At 41.4% G+C, this 21,162-nt stretch overlaps 1 protein-coding gene and 1 long non-coding RNA gene across 2 annotated transcripts in view; one reads left to right on the top strand and one right to left on the bottom strand.

Annotated features, from left to right (window-relative positions):
- The window catches only part of egln1a (egl-9 family hypoxia-inducible factor 1a), a 45,633-nt gene extending 37,859 nt beyond the window's left edge, over positions 1-7,774 (top strand). Inside the window, exons 3-5 of the mRNA XM_067422410.1 lie at positions 3,555-3,691; positions 3,895-3,962; positions 7,121-7,774. Of these exons, the coding sequence (XP_067278511.1) occupies positions 3,555-3,691; positions 3,895-3,962; positions 7,121-7,176 (261 nt within the window). The 3' untranslated portion in view covers positions 7,177-7,774. The remainder of the gene's footprint in view (positions 1-3,554; positions 3,692-3,894; positions 3,963-7,120) is intronic.
- The window catches only part of LOC137045637 (uncharacterized), a 116,705-nt gene that overhangs the window by 15,644 nt on the left and 79,899 nt on the right, over positions 1-21,162 (bottom strand). The window contains exons 5-6 of the long non-coding RNA XR_010898820.1: positions 15,629-15,741; positions 14,811-14,923 (exon numbers count right to left, since the gene is read on the bottom strand). This is a non-coding gene — a long non-coding RNA (uncharacterized lncRNA). The remainder of the gene's footprint in view (positions 1-14,810; positions 14,924-15,628; positions 15,742-21,162) is intronic.

The raw sequence follows: 21,162 nt of genomic DNA, 5'->3' as shown, positions 1-21,162 counted from the left end.
GCAACTGTAAGTAAATGCTGTTAAATTTTTTGTTTCAGGTATTTTTCAAAATTACTTTAAGTAATTATGTTGGCTTGAGAAAGCCTGATCAGATTGGATAGTTTTCCTCAAATGGACGATCAAAACTCGGACAAAAAACTCAACTTACATTGAGAAAATGTTCAAATGATCCAAGACTGTTAAAACTACAACAGTCAAAAACTCTAATCTAAACAGATTAAAGCCCTTTAAAGGCCCACTGAAATCAAAATGTAAGTTTTTTAGCTTTTAGTATGACTGTGTTAGCCTTAAAGTTATGAATAAGGTGGTATGTTCCAAAACAATGACACAATTTGCATTTAGGAGATATAAGCATTCAACATTTACAGTCGCCCACTTCCGTTAAAACGAATCTCAGATTTTTGTGACATCATCGCAGACTTAACTTTCTTGTCAAATGTTCTGTCCAATCAGAATGCTCTCTAGAATATAAAGCCCCGCCCCCTACACTGCTGAAGCTGAAATCGGTCAGTTGTTAACACACACTTACTCATTTCTACATGGTGAAAGGCACAGCACACTATATATGCGATAGGAAACGATTCAGTGTAAATATGCTTTCATTTGAAGCGAATTAAGTCTGTTTTCACGTTAGTATCACGCACACACACACACACCAACAGCTCTGGTCTAAAGTTAGACTACAGACATGAGAGCGCAGCGCGGATCATATGCGCGAGTCGGCGCAGACAACAAACATATCGACCCATTTGAAGAATGCTGCATTTCAAAGCGATATGGAGGAGATTATGATGATGAACAGTGTTAGAGGAAACTGGCTTTACCAAACAGAAAGGCTCTAGTCAAACTGTATATTAACAAAACGCTATTGGCTGTTTAAAAAAAGGGGAGGAGCTGCTAACAGCTGGAGCCGTTTCAGGGGAAATCACGTCAACACATTGAATAATGCGGCGCGTTATAAAGCACTTCAGTGGGCATTTAAACTCTAGTACGGTAAATGCAAAGCAGCACCCTAGCAACTACCCACAACACCCTAGCAAATGCCTAGCAACCATCCAGAAAACGATAGCAAGTGAATAGCAACACTGTAGCACCCACCTAGAATACCCGAGTAACCACATAGCAAAACTTACTCAAACTTTCTGATCCGGCTTTCTTAAGCCAAAATAAAGTTGAGATTGTATTCAAAACTCTGAAAAATCGAGTAACACTAGCTGCGTTTCCATTACAGATTTGCGAAAAACTTTTGCGATTTTTCTAAAATGCCGATAAAAAACTGTTGCGAAATGACAGCGTTTCCATAGCTGCAGTTATGCGACTAAAACATATTACTTTCCTCTCGCGATCGGTCATTCCAAAACGATGGCACTTGGTAGGTTTGCATATCCCATCCATCACACTAGCCATTATTTTTATTGGAAGGAGACATGTGTTATCCAAGCATTAATGGCAAGGAAAGCCCCTTAGGTTACTTAAGCGGCACGGATATGAGGTGTGTGTGTGTGTGTGTGTGTGTGTGTGTGTGTGTGTGTGTGTGTGTGTGTGTGTGTGTGTGTGTGAGATCTGCTTCAAGGTCTTCATGATAATGTAGCATTTCTGTGTTTAGAATCCAGTATTACTGTAATCCTATATTGTCTTTTATGAGTTTAATAAAGAACTCCGTCTGGTCTTCTCTCCAATCCGAACCATCATCTGTAAAGAATGATCGACTTTTAAGCGCGGCAGGTTGACGCAGATAGAGAAGAGCGAAATGTTGGAATTTGCATGTTAACTCAAATGTTTTTATTTATTTATTATTTTTACCACTTTCGTTATTTTGGCTAGATATTTCGTTTGATTGGCATTTGAACTGAATTTAGAAATGCTTTGGAAAAGAAAATATTGGCATTTAATAAACTAAATAATATTTTTTTAAATGGAGACCGCGTTTGGAGTGAGTGCATACAAAATAATTAGTTCCCTGAGTCCACAAATAAAAATAGACAGTTTATAGTTTATAATTATGTCTTGAACTCATCTGTATAGCAAAAATGACAAGAGTATTGTAAATTGTTTCATCTCTCTTAAAGGAAGAAGGAAAAAATGAGAACGTCGGCGCTTTTATCGGCCGTGGGTTAAAGAAAACAGCCTAACTACGAAACTAAATAGGCTGCGTTTAGGCCTAAATATTAGCCTTTAATATTATTATTTTAATTTATATGTTGATTATGAAAAGTGAGCAGCATGAGTAGGAATCGTAATATGTTTGAGACCTGGGGAGTCACATGATTTTGATCACTTCGAGTTTTATTTTCTAGAAAGTCTTTCTTAAAAAAATATTTAGTTTTGTTTAAATTGTATTTTTATTTTGATCGATGTTTCATCAATTAATTGCCTGTTTATTAGATAAGAAGCAAACTAAGATCGTCTGGAATGGATTGACGTGCGTAACTGGCCTGTTTCCTCAGCCTTTGAGTTAGGGTGAAACTATAGCTCTTTCTGCTTTAATACATTTCTTGAATATATGTCTTAATTACAGTATATATAGCCTGTAGTCCTTATTAGGAGAAAATATGTCCTTTTAACTACATTATCTTGTTATTACGACACAATTGAGTGGAAAATATAATATATAGGCCCTATGTTGCAGCAATGCGTCACCGCAACAGGTGACATGTAAATGCGAAAAAAACGTTTCCATTGCAGTTTTGCGAAAATGTCCTTTTTCGAATTGCCTGAAAAACCACCTCATGAGAGCGTAAAAACTTTTGTGCGATATATGGGAGTTTTTGCGAAATTGCTGCGTTTCCATTGGGCGTATCTTCAATTCGCTATTTAAATTTGCGCAATTTGAAGGGTAATGGAAACGCGGCTATTGACAGAATGTTCAAATGAGCCAAGACTGTTTAAACTCCAACTAATTTTAACACATTAAAGCCCTTCAATTTCGAATTGTCAAAAATTTAAATCGGAACACATTAATGCCTTTTAAAACTTCAACTGTCAAAAAAAAAAAAAAAAATCACATTTAACACATTAAAGCCCTTTAAACTTAAACTGTCAAAAAAAAAAAAAAAAAAAAAAAAAAATCACATTTAACACATTAAAGCCCTTTAAACTTAAACTGTCAAAAAAAAAAAAAAAAAAAAAAAAAATCACATTTAACACATTAAAGCCCTTTAAACTTAAACTGTCAAAAAAAAAAAATTCAAATTTAACACATTAAAGCCCTTTAAACTTAAACTGTCAAAAAAAAAAATTCTAATTTAACACATTAAAGCCCTTTAAATTCCAACTGCCAAAAATTAAAATCTAGCCCTTTAAACTTACATTGACGGAATGTTCAAATGAGCTAAACTACAACGGTCAAAATGTTTAATCTAAACACACTGAAGCCATTTAAACTCTAGTAAATGCAAAGCAGCACCCTAGCAACCACCCAGAACACCCTAGCAAACGCCTAGCAACCATCCAAAAAATGATAGCAACTGTTAAAATAAAGTTGAGCTTGTATTTATGAACGTTTGTCTAATAAACCTCAGTCATAACTGATTGGTCTTATTCTGTGTGTGTAGGATCACGGAGGAATACTGCGGATATTTCCAGAGGGTAAAGCTCAGTTTGCGGACATCGAACCCAAGTTTGACCGCTTGCTTTTATTCTGGTCTGACAGACGAAACCCTCACGAGGTCCAGCCTGCGAAAGCTACAAGGTCATCATCTCCACACACACACACACACACACACACACACACACACACACACACACACACACACACACACACACACACACACACACACACACACACACACACACACACACACACACACACACACACACACACACACACACACCATGCATTTTCTTCTCTTTGTCTTGTCTATAACTCATAAGCTTTGTCTCCTGTGTTTATAGATATGCCATTACTGTCTGGTATTTTGATGCTGATGAGCGGGCGAGAGCTAAAGAAAAGTACCTAACAGGTAATTTCACCCCAAAATAAAATAAAAACTTGAATTATTCACTCCCTCTGAAGTCGTTCCAAACCTGTGTGTTGTTATTTAGGAGGATTTCTGAGAAGCATATCTTTAAAATATAATAACAGTTCAAAGTTCAGAGGGACTATGTGTCTATCGAGCTCCAAAAAGGACCATATTATTTTTATAAAAGTAGTCTGTACAGCTTGTGTGCTTTATTGCAAGTATGATTGATTTGTGTGAAAAATGTAACTGAAATTTAAAGGTGCAGTGTGTAAGTTTTAGCGCCATCTAGCAGTGAGTTTGTTACTTGCAACCGCCCACCGCTCGCCCCTCCCTTTCAGAGCACACAGAGAAGCTACGGTGGCCGACACAGGACAAAATGTTGTCGTCTGGGACAGCAGAGAGTAGCTAGCGCTCTGTAGAGGAGTTTGTCCTCTACAGGGCAGGGGCCGGGAACCTATGGCTCGCGAGCCAAACCTGGCTCTTTGACAAAAATCATATGGCTCGCCAGTTCTCTCACCCTTTACCAATAAATGATTGATAAAAAATAAAAAAAAACACACACATCAACGGAGATCCGCACTCTACAGAAAGGCAGCCAATTATGTTCTACATCCTACCGAAGTAAATGAAATGTTTATGATAATATTCAAATTGTACCGGCCGCGCGTCACGAGACGCGACATCAACCACTCACGTTTCTGTGGTAACAGCTCCTGCACTGGGATTCAAGCACCATTTAATGGCAAAACTACTTTTAGAACAGCAGCGAAAAAGTAAAAGTAGGCTATCTAAACTTTAATATCCTTTTATTGAAACTGGTGCTTTGCTCTGCAAAAAGACATTTCCCAACATTTCACCCACTAGTAGGTTACTTTCGCTTTTGCCAGCCGGTCCCATGTGTCGTATTTATGATAATCTGTGCAGATAAAGTTATTAATAACGAAACATGAATGAGAAAAAAAAGAGTGGTATGTGCTTTATATCAAATTATATTAAATATGTAAATTAAAAGTGCGATAAGTCGCGAAAGAGATCTGAATTCTATTGACAGGATGCTGCGCGCGCTACGAGCGCAACACGGACAAGCATAGTAGCCTGTCTTCGGCTGCACGCCTAAACGGCCAAATAAACACAGAAATATATCAAAATGCCAAGTCCAGCAGCCGTATCACCCTGTAGCCCAAGACCCGCTGAAGCTAAGCAGGGCTGAGCCTGGTCAGTACCTGGATGGGAGACCAACTGGGAAAACCAAGTGTCTGTTGGTAGAGGTGTTAGTGAGGCCAGCAGGGGGCGCTCACCCTGTGGTCTGTGTGGGTCCTAACACCCCAGTATAGTGATGGGGACACTGTACTGACAAAGAGCACCGTCCTTTCGGGTGAGACGTTAAACCGAGGTCCTGACTCTCTGTGGTCGTTAAAAATCCCAGGATGTCCTTCGGAAAAAGAGTAGAGGTGTAACCCCGGCATCCTGGCCAAATTTGCCCATTGGCCTCTGTCCATCATGGCCTCCTAATAATCCCCATATCCTGATCGGCTTCATCACTCGGTCTCCTCTCCACCAATCAGCTGGTGTGTGGTGGGCGTTCTGGCGCAATATGGCTGCCGTCTCATCATCCAGGTGGATGCTGCACATTGGTGGTGGTTGAGGAGATTCCCCCCTTCTATGTAAAGCGCTTTGAGTGCCTTGAAAAGCGCTATATAAATCGAACACATTATTATTATTATTATTATGATTAAGTCGATTATTCACATAAACACATTAGATGTAAGCACTGCACTCTCTCTCTCTCTCTCTCTCTCTCTCTCTCTCTCTCTCTCTCTCTGCAACTTATTAATTGTTTTCTGCATATTTGTTTGTTTTTATTTGACTATGGACCTAATAATTAGCGTCTAGTCTACTGTTGAACGTTTTATTAGGGAAAAATATGTTTTTTAATAATAATAGTATTTTTTTTATTTTATTTTTTTACTGTGGCTCTTTTGAAAAAAATGCATTAACCAGAAATAAAAAAAAATGGCTCTTTAGTCAAAAAAGGTTCCCGACCCCTGCTTTAGGACCACTGTAGAAACATGAGAGCGACTTCACTGTAAGGGACCCGCGGTGTGTGTAGATAGAAACAGCTCATTCTAAGGTAATAAAAACATAACGGTTCATTATGTAAGGTCTTTAAACACCACTGAAAACATAGTTATGTATAAATATTACACACTGCATCTTTAAACAAAAAGATTGGTTAACATTTTAGTTTAAAGTTCAATTCTCACTACTAGTTGCTTATTAGCATATTACTGGGATATTGGTAATGATTTATTAGTACTTATAAAACACATATTAATGCCTTATTCTGCATGACCATATTCTACACCCCATGATCTTACCCAATACCTAAACTAATAATATGCAGTAATTATGAGTTTATTTAAGCAAAAGTTGTAGTTAATAATGAGAATTAGACACTGATCTAAAGTGTGACCAAACATTTTGGGTTAAAGGGTTAAAAATATGTTAAATAATTTAAGCATATTGCACAATTGTGCTTTGTTTGCAATAGTAGCACAATGAAACGTGCCAAACTGTGCCAACATCATTTTTGTCCAGGCTGTCATTCAACGAAATTATGAACATATGCAAAAACAAGAGAGAACCAATGAAATATTAATATCTGATTATGTTGTAGTCAATGTTTACTTTTTCCTGTGAGTTTTTTTTTCATATGCTTTTTTTTTTTGCATAGTTAAGTAAATCCTAAAGAATTTTGTTAAATGATTTCACTTTTTAATTAAATTAGATTTTTTTTTTTTTAAATTATATTATTTTATTTTTGTATTTAACTATTTAAATTACTTAACCAATTTCATTCTTCCCTCATATTTTAAAAACATATTTTCCTCATATTTTGATGGTTTTATCTGACTTGTAGGGTCATTAAAAACAATTATCCCCTCCGGACATCACTTTTTATTCGGTGATTCGGCCAATACTGAATGTTAGTTGAGAGCTTTGAGGATAGAAGATTATCAGTAAATAATAACTAAAGAATTTCCTCACAGAAAGCATCATGTGTTTATTTGGTTTGAAGTTAAAACAGAAATTGAGTCAAACTCTGAGGTCAATTGTAAAGGGTAAATTATTTTCCCCTGGTTTTCTTTTTTGGAAAGGTGCTGGTGAAAAAGGAGTGAAGGTGGAGCTCAACAAGCCGTCTGAGCCGAGCTAATCAAAGTATCATTAATCCGGACTTTTCCTGGTTACCAGCTGAGAGTCGGAAAAGGCAGCGGGTGTCCGTGACGACGCAAGAGGAGGAGCGGGAGATTGAATTAATAGAGATTTAAAACTCTGCAGAATTCAATCACAGTTCCCAGAAAAGCTGCGATCTTTGAACATGACTGTCGGGTTTATTTCAGTTTTGAAAAGGTACAGTACTCTGCATTCACATTAACGCTTCTCATGTGACTGGAGTCACAGCGCTTCTGAGGAATGTTTCCAATGTTGAAAGGAGAAACTCCTTTTGTTGTTGGTTTTTTGTTCTGGGATGAGTTTCTGCATTTCGACCTGATCTTCATGAGTCAAGTTTGCACATCTAATGCATGTTCGGTCTCATCACTGCGCCAGAGCGGATCAGATCGTCTGTTCATACTGAACTGCGCCCAATGCCAGCGAGGAAGTGGACTTTTGGCTAATCAGGACTGAGAGCTGGCAGATGCATCATGGGAATGTCATCTGAAATCCTACAGCTTAACTTTGTTACATGAACAAGGTCATGACTTGCAAGTCACTGTAAAAATGCATCAAAATAAAAGCCTGTTTGCATTTTAGACATTGTTGCATTTGTACGTGTTCTAAATATGGAATAACAGAATATTAGCTGGACTAATTTTTGTAACCATCTGCAGAATTATAAGCTGATTTGTACAACAATCAGATTCAATATGTCTAGTCTTATCTCAGCTCTTTTACGGGTCTTTGGGGAAATGAGGAACAACAGCTGAAAATTACTAAACTGTGCCCCCTTGTGGCAAGCACAGTATATACGTTCATAAATCAGGTGAGAAAGACTATAGCCATTTGTCTGACTATCACCAGACCAAGTAGCCTAGAAATCTAGACGCACCTTAGTGGCAGCAAATCTAATCTGCCGCGAGTGTCGTCTAGCAACTCTCAATACCCTTCTGAGCTGAAATCGCCCAACTCTTGCCGGGCCAATCACATTGTGTATAGAGTCGGTGGGCGGGGCCATAATGACGACGGCCGAGTTGCGTTTGTGAGCTTCTAGTAAACACAGAAACTCTGGAAGACTTGGAGTTAAGCTTCTCTCTGAGAAAAGAACAAAGAACGGCACTGAAGTCATTCTTAAAAAGGGAAGATGTGTTCGAGTTTAGCCGACCAGATACGGCGAATGTTTAATCTATCAACGAGCTCTGCTTCACCTTCGTTGCTCTGGTTGGTTGTAGCGCTATCCTATCGCGTGCAGAGGGAGTTTGAAAGACAGCCGTTTATCCGCCCCTCGGATTGAGCCGTCAATGGGGAGTTTCCAGACCAAACATCTTGATGTGGGTCAGGCTTGTCAGGCTACAGACCAAGCTCAATTTAAAGGATTAGTTCACCCAAAAATTAAAATTCTGTCATTAATTCCTCATGTCATTCCTCCGTTCATCTTCACACACAGATGAAGATATTAGTGTTGAAATCCGATGGCTCAGAAAGGCCTTCATTGACACCAATGTCATTTCCTCTCTCAAGACCCATAAAGGCACTAAAGACGTCGTTACAAAGCCCATCTCACTACAGCGGCTCTACAATCATTATATGAAGAGACGAGAATAGTTTTTGTGTGCAAAAAAAAAGTAAATAACGACTTATAGTGATGGGCCGATTTCAAAACAAAGTTTCGAATGGTTATGAATCAGTGAATCGATTCATGATTCGGATTGTGTGTCAAACTGCTGAAATCACGTGACGTTGGCGATCTGAATCGATTCAGTGATTCATAACCGTTTGAATCTTTGTTTTGAAATCGGCTCATCACTATATAAGTCAATATTTAGGTTTTTTTGAGCATAAAAACTATTCTCACCGCTTCATGATTGTAGAGTCACATGATAATGACAACACAGTGGATGTATTACATCTGGATTACATTCATACCATATGGAACATACATTTTTTAGTGTGGTTTGTCCTGTTTATTTAATCCCTTAAGTCTTGACATAACTGTCTGTGTTTACATTAATTGCACCTTATAAAATCATTTTGAGATGCAAGTTCATTTTTACCACGCACACTTAAAGGGTAGACAATCATTTTATGAAGCGACGAGATATTTTATATTGTTGTATTCTTAAATATTCTTTTTAATTTGTTATAATGAAAATGTTATTGTAATAGTAATATTTCTTATTTTGTTAAATATCTCTATTATCACATTTTAAAGGGATCCCATGGTGTTGAGACTTGTATGGCTTAATATAACATAAATGATGTCTCTTACTGAATTATGTAGTAGAAAACCCATGAAAGATCTACGTTATTTTAAAAATCGATTTTATATTTGGACCATGGGCGGCGCCATTTTGTTTGCGTTCTAGGTTGATGACGTAGAGTGGTTGAACTCCTCAATCAGCTGGCATTACCCGTAGCTATTTTTACCACAACGCAACTCGAAAATTGTTTCAGAGTTAAACAAAACCAATGAATTCCTTTGTAATTATACTTAAAACACACTCAAACATACATGTGCACACAAACTCACCTACACAAGTCACAAACAGATCGGCGGGCGCGCACACGACAGGCTCTGTCTCAATCGAGATGTTGGGCTGCTCAGTCTCCACGACAGGGGCTGAATCTGAAATCGACCCTATACCCTTAAATAGGGCATTATTTGAAGGGACAGACATTTGTAGTGTTGTCCGACACCATAGTGGACATGTTCGAGTGCAGTCATTCAGTCTCACGTTCACCGCAATAACGAGTGTAAAGCCGATTTACAAACAGCTGTCCGACTTCACGCACTCAAACATACATGTGCACACAAACTCTCTCTCTCACACAGACTCACACACACCCCAACAGATCGGCGCGAACACAGCAACACACACACACACCAACAGATCGGCGCGAACACACACACAACCCAACAGATCGGCGCGAACACACACACACACACGCACGCACTGCGCGCGCATACATAACCCTCAATCTATTCCCTGTGTATATCCTGTTCAACACATCCTGTTCCCCAGATAGACTGTTGATAGTAGATTAACTATAATGCCTAATGTGACCAGCAGAGGGAAATATCTAGGTAGGACGATGGGATAAAGTAACGTGAGGAAGAGAGGCAGGATGTTTTGGTGATGATGCATGCGATTGAGACAGAGCAGTCAGGTGTGTGTGTGCGCGCCCGCCGATCTGTTTGTGACTTGTGTAGGTGAGTTTGTGTGCACATGTATGTTTGAGTGTGTTTTAAGTACAATTACAAAGCAATTCATTTGTTTTGTTTAACTCTGAAACAATTTTCGAGTTGCGTTGTGGTAAAAATAGCTACGGGTAATGCCAGCTGATTGAGGAGTTCAACCACTCTACGTCATCAACCTAGAACGCAAACAAAATGGCGCCGCCCATGGTCCAAATATAAAATCGATTTTTTAAATAACGTAGATCTTTCATGGGTTTTCTACTACATAATTCAGTAAGAGACATCATTTATGTTATATTAAGCCATACAAGTCTCAACACCATGGGATCCCTTTAAATCACAAATTTTAATTTTAATCAGAATAATGGCAATTCGATATTTCCCCAAATCGTTCAGCCCTATTAGGTTGCAAAAAAAATTACCTGCAGAGAACGTTTTTATTTGATTTCCAAAAAAATAACCAAATGAGAACCATATGAGAACGTTAGGTGAACGTTTGTGTTTGCTGGGTTTATACAAACGTGTCTGAAGTGGACTAACAAAGTAAAGAGTAGCAATTTTGAGTTTAATTTCATCATCATCATCATCATACCTGCAACTCAGTGGTTTCTTTTTATTTAACCTTTATTTAACCAGGCAAGTTACTTAAGAACAAGTTCTTATTTTCAACAACAGCCTGGCAGGAGAATTAGATCTCCTGAAAGACATGCAAACATATTTTACAGTACATATATATAAAACATTCATGTAAAACATTTACATTCTGTAATAAAAACACTCCTTAATAGTTTTTTGAACACTGAGACAGAAATATATGACTCTAACTTCAGTGACTTTTGTACCAAATTCCAGTCATTAGGAGCAGCAAAACAAAAAGCTGAACGACCATAAGCGGTTTTCTTTTATTGGGATATTTAAAAGATTTTTTTTCTGCAGCTGATACAGTCTCGTGATTTCTGTGTTCATCCAGCGTACAATACGAAAAAAAGTGTTTCCATGGTTTCTACGAAATAAAACCGGAGGGTAACGTGGGTATGATGTCCTTGATAGGCGACGCACGTCTGTGTCCTGGTTAAAATGTCTTTTTTCTCTGGGTTAAAACATACTTAGAAACATCCAAGATATTCTTGTCTTTTCTTTCTTACTTTTCTTAAAAGTATATAAATGTTTTTTTTTTTTTTAAATGACCAATGGTTTCGCTAGATAAGATCCTTATTCCTCGGCTGGAATCGTGTCGAAACCTTTTGAAACTGCAATTTGGACCTTCAACCTGTTGAAATGTTGTACTCTTAAAAAGAAACCTGAAGAAAGTCATGAACATCTTGGATAATGTGGGGTTGAGTAAATTATCAGAAAGTATGAATTCTGGCGTTAACTAATCGTTTAATGCAATGGATTTGTTTTCCAGTTAGTACAATTCAGCATGCTTTTTTTGCTTTAAATACATTTGTCATTAATTTACTTCCAGATGCACCATGAGAACTTAGAGTACCATTATCTTCTATTGTAACTTGTATTTTAGTTGTCTTGCAACTGAGGGTGATGATGATGATGACTTTAAACAATCATTTTTGTAGTTGCACTTATTATTGAGAACATATTGAGCTTTTTACCAGCAAGCACTGCTGTTATTTTCATAATCGCTACGTGTTTCTCGTGTCACCAGCAGGCGGCGCTGCTGTACTGCAGCTCAATCTGAAACCCTTCACATAACCTCATTCCTCCATTATAAAACCCTGTGAACTAGACCTGGTAAACCCAGCCTGATCTGCCGGCGAAACCTGTACATTCATTTCTACTGCTTCTGCATAAGGTTGTCATATTATCTTGGAGGATGAGTTACACGCATAAAATTAAAAACTTATGAACAATACTAATGGAGCATAACAATATTTGATACAAATTATATACACTTTAGTAAAATATTAATAGTAATATAATACAATGTTTTATATATATATATATATATATATATATATATATATATATATATATACTTGTATTTAAATATTAATATTACTTATTTAAATAAATCAATTAAAAAAAAAATATATATATATATATACACACACACACACACACACACACACACACACACACACACACACACACACACACACACACAAATCAGGCATAACATTATGAGTGACAGGTGAAGTGAATAACACTGGTGATCTCTTCATCACGGCTCCTGTTAGTGGGTGGGATATATTAGGCAGCAAGTGAACATTTAGTCCTCGAAGGTAGTGTGTTAGAAGCAGGAGAAATGGGCAAGCGTAAGGATTTGAGCGAGTTTGACGAGGGCCAGATTGTGACGGCTAGACGACTGGGTCAGAGCATCTCCAAAACTGCAGCTCTTGTGGGCTGTTCCCGGTCTGCAGTGGTCAGTATCTATCAAAAGTGCTCCAAGGAAGGAACAGTGGAGAACCGGCCACAGGGTCATGGGCGGCCAAGGCTCATTGATGCACGTGGGGAGCGAAGGCTGGCCCGTGGGGTCCGATCAAACAGACGAGCTACTGGAGCTCAAACTGCTCCAGAAGTTAATGGTTCTGATAGAAAGGTGTCAGAATACACAGTTTGTTGTGTATGGGGCGGTATGCTGACCCCTGACCCCGCCGAAAGCACCAACAGTGGCACGTGAGCATCAGAACTGGACCACGGAGCAAAGGAAGAAGGTGGCCTGGTCTGAGGAATCACATTTTCTTTTCCATCACTTGGATGGCCGGGTGTGTGTGTGCGTGGCTTACCTGGGGAACACATGGCCCCAGGATGCACTATGGTGAAGAAGGCGAGCCGGCGGAGGCAGTGTGATGCTTTGGGCAATGTTCTGCTGGGAAACCTTGGGTCCTCCATCCATGTGGATGTTACTTTGACACGCTCCACCTACCTAAGCATTGCTGAGACCATGTTCAGCCTTTCATGGAAACGGTATTCTGGTGGCTGTGGCTCTTCCAGCAGGATAATGCTCCTGACACAAAGCACAAATGCTTCAGGAATGGTTTGAGGAGCACAACAACGAGTTTGAGGCATTGACTTGGCCTCCAAATCCCCCAGATCTCAATCCAATCGAGCATCTGTGGGATGTGCTGAACACACAAGTCCGATCCATGGTCCCCACCTCGCAAATTACAGGACTTAAAGGATCTGCTGCTAATATCTTGGTGCCAGATACCACAGCACACCTTCAGGGGTCTAGAGCAGTGGTTCTCAAACCTGTCCTGGGGACCCCCAACCAGTATACATTTTGCATGTCTCCCTCATCAGACACCCAATTCAAATCTTAGAGTCTCTACTAATGAGCTGATGATTTGAATCAGGTGTGTTTGATGAGGGAGACATGCAAAATGTGTACTGGTTGGGGGTCCCCAGGACAGGTTTGAGAACCACTGGTCTAGAGGAGTCCATGCCTCCACGGGTCAGCAAAAGGGGGACCAACACAATGTTAGGTCATAATGTTATGCCTAAACTGTGGATATATAGGAGATATGAATTATACCAAATGTAATCATATGGTTCTAAAGGCTGCCATAAACATTTATAAATGTTAAAAAACAATATATACAATAGAATAGGTGCCTTCAGTGATTAGCCACTGATTTAACAATATATTTTACTAGAAAATTAGCTTCATTGTATTGTATTATTGGGTTATGATGTGTCACATCAGTAATTTACGTATTTATGTTAATATGCCATAACGTGAAGAAATGCAATGCTTTCCGTGCAAACTCAGTGACTTAAATCACAATAATGTTATTTTTTTTTGATTGAGTAGTAGAGACAGAGAAGTCTCTGTATTCATATTTGCTTGTCTGAGGGTTTAGCCATCAAACGCTGTGATCTGAGTGCTCATTTATATATTTCTGCTTCATTTTGATTGCATAACAGTCACAGAAATCCTGTGAGCCTTTGTTATGTTCTTCCTTTACAAGCTCCTAAATAAGTCAAACATCTGTCACTGGAGGGTAAATATTGTGGCATTGTATAATTGAAATATGCATAAAATCCTCTTTGAGTCACAGGTTCGGTTTATTCTCTTCAGAATGGTTACAAAACAGCATTTTATTAAACCTCTCAGAGTGAAACCCCAAAGATTGCGGACGGAAGCCACATGTTGCTGTTTTTGCAATCTTTTAGGGACCTATTTCAACCTATTTGTGTTGTAAAAAAATGCAGAGATATCCATAAACATTTGAACAATGATGCATTCACATTACATTCGCATATTAATGCATATTGCAACGTCTATGCTTAATGTCAAATCGAAAGTAAAAGCAATTGAATACCATATTGCTTTTTTAATATTGCCAGCAGAATCAAAAATCATTGCAAACACGTTGTTAACGTAGTATTAGATTCAATTAAATCACAATACTAGGAATATTTTGACATAGAAGTGTCAGTGTTCGAATTTGCATTGAAGCATCACGAACCTGTGGGTGAAGTTTGGGTGTCTGATGATGATCACATCCAGAGCTTCAGACCTCAGACAGCACTATTGATTTCCATTGTTCACAGTCAGAGAGCTGTCCATTATGTCTGAAAGCTCAAGAAGAAAATCAATGTCAAAGTGAGTTTCACTGGGACTGAGTGAGGAGGGTATTACTGTAACACAAAAGAACTGATCCATAAAAGGTAAAGATATATGTAAAAAAATGTCCATCAATTCAAGGATGCAAGTTTAGAAATATGAGGGTCAAATCCAGATGTTATAGGCAGGTCTTCTATAGAAGTATTTTGCACAATTATTGTCATGACCATTCAGTGTGTTCTCAAAAATAAATACGCCTCATTTTCTTTATGCAAAACTTATCTAAATTCAGGACAAAATGTAACGTGGACATCATTTAATGCTGGTTTGCACAGTCAGCTTTTTATTCTTGAGAGGCATTGATAACGGCATGGATTGGACACAAGGGGGCAATGTTGATCCAGCGTTTAAAATCAACGGGGCTGGGTTATAGTGACCATGACATCAAGCAAATCCTCTTTCAGTTTCAGTTCGATTTGGAAAATATTCAAGTATATCATTTATATTTCTGACAAACTAAAGAAACCCTGAATTTAAGATGGGTTTTAAAGTTTAAAGTTGACAGATCCTCCAAAAACAAGTCGATGGTCGATTCTTGATTGCATTTGGGTGACAGGCGTTCTTAAGGTGTTTATCAAATTCGGCGAGTCTATAATTGAGTGGCCTGTGGTCAATTATTCCTTACATGGTCAGAATCCAGTGATCTGCGGTCATAATTACCTCTGAAGGCTTTAGAAGAGGTGATGATAGAAATGGGCTCAGCGATGCATTGGTCTGGTCTGAAGGTTGCAAATCAGCAGACATGATGAACGATTGCAATCTGTTCCAATGATCTGCGTTGAGAAAAAGAAGCACATATTAAAGGAGCACTAAGCGATTTCTGAGCGGTTAATATTTGACATCACCAAAAAAGACACCCTACCCAAAATTGATCACACCCCTATCTTGATAGGCCCGCCCCCAAATTCACAAAACGCGCTATGCAGCACAGGCCCCTCCCCCATAATGAGTGGACACGCCCATACTGCTGATTGGCTTTACGTGTTTTTTGTCACCGTCCAATCCACTTTCAACAGCGCTTCTCAGCCATCATGTACTGCCCCTTTAATGGAATTATTAAACTTTAAAAGAATATACTTAAGTACAAACTGAATTAAATGTTTTCAGACACTACTGCATGTTAGTTGCAATTAAATTAAAATGTATTATAGTTTAAATGTACATTAAATGCAATTAGTTTAACATCGTTTTTTTTTGACCCACATAGGACTTAAAGGTGCAGTAAGCAATTTCTGTGAAACTGTTGATAGTGGATCAGGCCGAGCACCAAAACACACTTGCAGCCAATCAGCAGTGAGGGGCGTGTCCACTCTTGTGCTGCATAGCATGCTTGTGAATTTGGGGGTGGTGCTATCAAGATGGGGGTGTGATCTTTTTGGGTAGGGGCGTGTTTGTTTTGGTGATTTTAAATATCTGCAGTGTTTCTCAGAAATCGTTCACAGTACCTTTAAGTGCATCTTAATATGCATAATTAGGCCTATATTTCTGTTGTCTTTGAAATATGTGTACTGCCGAATGTACTGGCAATTTATGTAACCAAAATATACCCTAATTAAATTTCTATTGAGATATATATATATATATATATATATATATATATATATATATATATATATATATATATATTGAAATACTGAATAATATAATTTTATAAACAAGTACTTTACATTCAGTACATTCAGTATTCAGATATATATATACGTATATCAAAATAAACATGCAACAAAAGATTATTAAAAAACATACTTTCTAATTTGACATTATTGCATTTTCTAAAAATGTACTTCTACATTTTATTCTAAGTACACTTAAGTGTCCTATGAGTTAATGAATATTATATAATCTGTAACTTTGGTGTGGATTTTAGCGCACACGTTATAAATGAGGCCAGTAATGTTTTGTAACCGAGCTTTGGCCTGCAGTGACAAATGTGAAGAACAACCTTGTGTGCAAATATTGATCAGATTCCTCAAAACTCAGTGTTTTAGGCACATGGAGTTCCTCTACAGACCACCCTCGGGTTCTTGAACTGCTCCGAGGTAACAGACTGATCCTAAACACACACAGACGCGCTCATACAGAAGCACATTCACTGGAAATGGCGTGTTAGTGAGAACTTCTCCTCACTGGGTCAGTGGCTTCCATTAGTCCTCACTGAGCGCGTTCATGGGGAATGTGCTTAATGTGTTAATAAGTGCTTTCCTAAAAATACCCTCCCGGCTGACAGAGCCAATGATTCATGCATATTAAACTGCCACTGTGGATCTGAACTGGCGGGTCGCAGGTCTGTTCTGACGCCTCATAAAAACAATACTAGTCTAGATGCAAATAATACATGCCATTAAACCACATAAGGTCACGTCCTAAAATCTGAACATATTACTGCATGCTTAATCTGAAAGAGTGATATATTTCAGTGTTTGCATATACATTTTCATATTTAGAAATCATCGTTCCCTTTCGAAAGGGAACTCGAGCTGCGTCAGCTGACGCTATGGGGAACGCCTCCAGCGTGACCGGTGTCTGAGCTACTATCAAATCACAGCAATCCTATTGACCGGCGACAGCCTATGATGTCATCAAGGTGCGACCAGGAAGTATATAAGGGCGCCTTGCAAACATGACACCAGCATCTTTGTCTTCAGGGACTGTTTTTGTCTGAATGCTTCAAGTCAAAGGTAATCCAGATTCATTTATTTTCTGCCTGGGATTAAGAGCATGCACAGTCAAGCTCTTGTGGAGTCATTTGTTCGATTGTGTGTAATGTGGGCGAAGTTCTCAATCCGAGATCGCTCCGTTCTCGTCTAGCGCTCTTCCTGAGGGAAGAGCGTTTTTACATCTGAGATTAGTGATGTGATCCCCGCTCACGCTGAGGCTGAGCGCGGATGCGCGTCACAGTCTCTCGGATGGGGTCGCCGATCGCCGTCATGTAGGCGCATTAAAGGAGAGATCGCTCGTTTAAGCGGAACGATCGATTTCTCCCCGGCCATAAAACCGTCGGCTCAGTTTAGCTTTTCCATTCCTTCCTGATCTCCTGACTGAGATCGTGAGGGTATGGAAGAACCCATATTCAGTGTATTCACGGACATCAGCGGGTGTTAAATGCTGATGTTTGGAGGATGGGTGGATATGGGTATGTGTTCTAGCCCCGGATTGCTGTTAAGAATAATCTAAAAAGATCCGGGTAGGCGGGGGCACTAAGAGCTCCAACCCTGCCATCTGAGCTTCTTTCAACTATGTTTCAAGAAGTTTAGATGGCGGGGCATACACGGCAGCGGGTCAGCCTGGTGCTACTTTTACGCCGTGTCGGTGTTGCAAGTATACTGGGAAGACCTGCTGAGGGATCTCAATCAGGGAAAATACCCTGACCCACTGCGCAGCTGTGCGCCATATCAGCGATAGCAGGGCCTGAGGGCCAATGTCACAGAAGCGCGGGTGGTGGTGTCCGAGGACCCGCACACCGCTGAGATCCGGGTCCCAGGCAGGCGGGAGGCGTCACGGTATACGGAACCAGTGACGGGGCCTGAGTGCCAACATCGCCTCTCATGCTCCCCGCGGTTAAGGGCGGGGCGCAAAGAGGCGGACTCCCACATAAGAGGAGTAGTATCACAACGCTGTTGGCGTGAATGAAATATCCCTCCCTTAGGTAGGTGAGTTAAGAATTACATCTCATTTACTGCTCTTCTTCATTTTTCTCCCCAGGCGCTTCTTACATCCGGCCCTGAGGGGGGCCATGACGATGATACTCTAGACCCCGCCTGGCTGGGCTGTGAGAAGCGCACCCTCAGGCGGTTGCGCTCCTAAACATGCATACTGTGAGTAAAACTTATGTGTGGATATCGTCGCGCAGGAGGCGAGCTGGTAAGTCCCCCTTGTGAGGGAAACATTTATTATTTATGTTGTGTGAGACTTCATGCTCCCCGCCAAGGGTTTGGGGATCACGGTATCGATGGAGGACACCATAGGGCCCTGTAGTTCCCCTGTCCGGTGGCTAGAACGATTTTTTAGATGCCGTTATGTGGTATGTCTAGAGCTAGCTTTGCTAGGAGAGAATAGCCGCCATTGTATGTACAGCTGTGCGAACAGTTTCTTTGCCTTCTCTCTGTGTGATCAAGCAGTATTGAGGCAACCGCTCATTCTTGTAGGAATGTGCTGTTGTTTTAGGCGAGTGTGCTCTCCTAGTCAAACAGGAAGCTCTTAGCCACCCCAGGGTAAAGCGGTCAACGTTGCCCCTCGTGGAATTTCATAGACGGGAGGGTGAGTTTAGGCTTACGCACGAACTACAGATTTATGTCTAGCCTCGCAGGGCTTGGACGGAGTATTATTGAGGTTTTTTCGCTCCCCCGAGCCGCGTATAATACTCTTATGTAGGCTGGCCCTCTCCGGGCCACTGCATCGGTTGGCCTAGGCTTTTGCGGGATGGGGGGCATTTCTTTCCAAAGAAGGAAAGTAATTATCGCCCGAGGCCCTCGGTTTGAATATTGCAGGGCATTTTCTTTCGCATCCCTAGTCAGCCTCCTCTTACATTAGAGTCGTCCGGCCAAGGCCCGCCCCCTTCTCTGCGTTTTGGGGTTTTTAGTAATGCAGGTTGGTGTGAAGCAGAATGAACAGCGACTTAGCCAGTGGTCGTGGGGTGGGGTTTGGCGTCCCACGCTTGTACGCGGGTGGGCTAGTTTTGCAAAAACCCCGCTTTCCAGAGCTTGTTGTGGCTGCCACCTTCTGGCGGCCCCTGGCCCCATCCTGGAGGATGTTGGGCCGGTGGGTAGCATATTTGTGAATATTTTTTGCCCTCTGCTCTGTGTCTTCTGCTCCACCTTTTAGGGCTCGGGTTGAGCTGCACTCGCAACCTGCGTGCTTCGTAATGGTTCGGTCGGATGCTCCCCTGGAAGCCGAAGCATTGCCATGGCTGACGCCCTAGCGTGAACGGTAGGCCGCTGCATGAAGGAAGAGCGGCCGCCCTGACGCAGGTGACATAAGTTGTACTCCCCTCGCTTTGAGGGTCTAGGTACTTTCTGCTGAGTACACTGCTTTTGGCAATGTGTTTAGGCTATGTCTGTAGGCACTGCCGGATGGGACTGCGTCATCGCATGGAGGACCCCGTGAGCCTCCGGGATGAAGCGAGCCCCGGGAGGGGCATGGGCTACCAGCTGGCTGTGAGCAGCCAGCTTGGGCAGTCCTGGCAGTGGACTCTGAGCAGGAGGCCTCAGCAGGCCTCCTTGCGGGTGAGTCGCGACATCGGGCCAATGTGCGCCTGGGAGGAATATCCCCGACGATGTCGGCTTCAGCAGTACCTCGTCGACAAGCAGGACCATCATGGCCTCCCTGGGGTGATTCCCCAGGTGGTAACTGGATGTCTAGGTCTTCGTCAGCCAAGCAGACAGCCACTGTCAGCCCGACTTGGAGCGGCCAGCATTCATCCGACCTGCCAGCGAGCATTCGTCGCTGGCATGGCTACAAGCCCAGTTAGTAGGCCTCCCTAGGCCTCCCTGAGGGCCTGCTGGGGTACAGCAGGCCTTGCCGGGCTTCCCTTGAGAGGGTATTCCCGTGCTTCAGGTGTTAGACGGCAGGTAGTAGGCCTCACCAGGCCTCCCTGAGGGCCTGCTGTGGTAGCAGTAAGCCTCGTCTGGCTTCCCCCAAGGGGTCGTTCCTGGGCTTCAGTCACTGGATGATAGGTAGTAGGCCTCGCGGGGCCTCCCTGAGGGCCTGCTGGGATGCAGTAGGCCTCATCTGGCTTCCCCTGAGGGGGTACTCCAGGGAACTAGCGCTGGATAACAGGTAGTAGGCCTCTTCAGGCCTCCCTGAGGGCCTGCTGAGGTACAGCAGGACTCCTCTGGCCTCCCCTGAGGGGGTGTTCCTGGGCTCCAGTCACCAGATGGCAGGTAGCAGGCCTCACCAGGCCTCCCGGAGGGCCTGCTGGGTTGCAGCAGGCCTCATCTGGCTTCCCCTGAGGGGGTGATCCAGGGCCTCAGCCACTGGGTGACAGGGATTAGGCCTCGCTAGGCCTCCCGAAGGGTGAGCCTCGGTTCCTGGTTCCTATGACAGTGAGCATGGTTGCTAGCCAGGGCGGCTAGCATGGTCTGCTATCAGGTAGCAGGCCTCACCAGGCCTCCCTGAGGTCGTTCCCTGGTCTCAGTGCCGGCTACGAGTAGCCTGGCAAGTAGTAGGCCCTGCGGGGCCTCCCTGGGGGAATGAGT

Source organism: Pseudorasbora parva, chromosome 17 (genome assembly GCF_024679245.1).
Source record: "Pseudorasbora parva isolate DD20220531a chromosome 17, ASM2467924v1, whole genome shotgun sequence".
NCBI lineage: Eukaryota > Metazoa > Chordata > Actinopteri > Cypriniformes > Gobionidae > Pseudorasbora > Pseudorasbora parva.
This window is presented reverse-complemented; position numbering and strand designations above follow the sequence as displayed.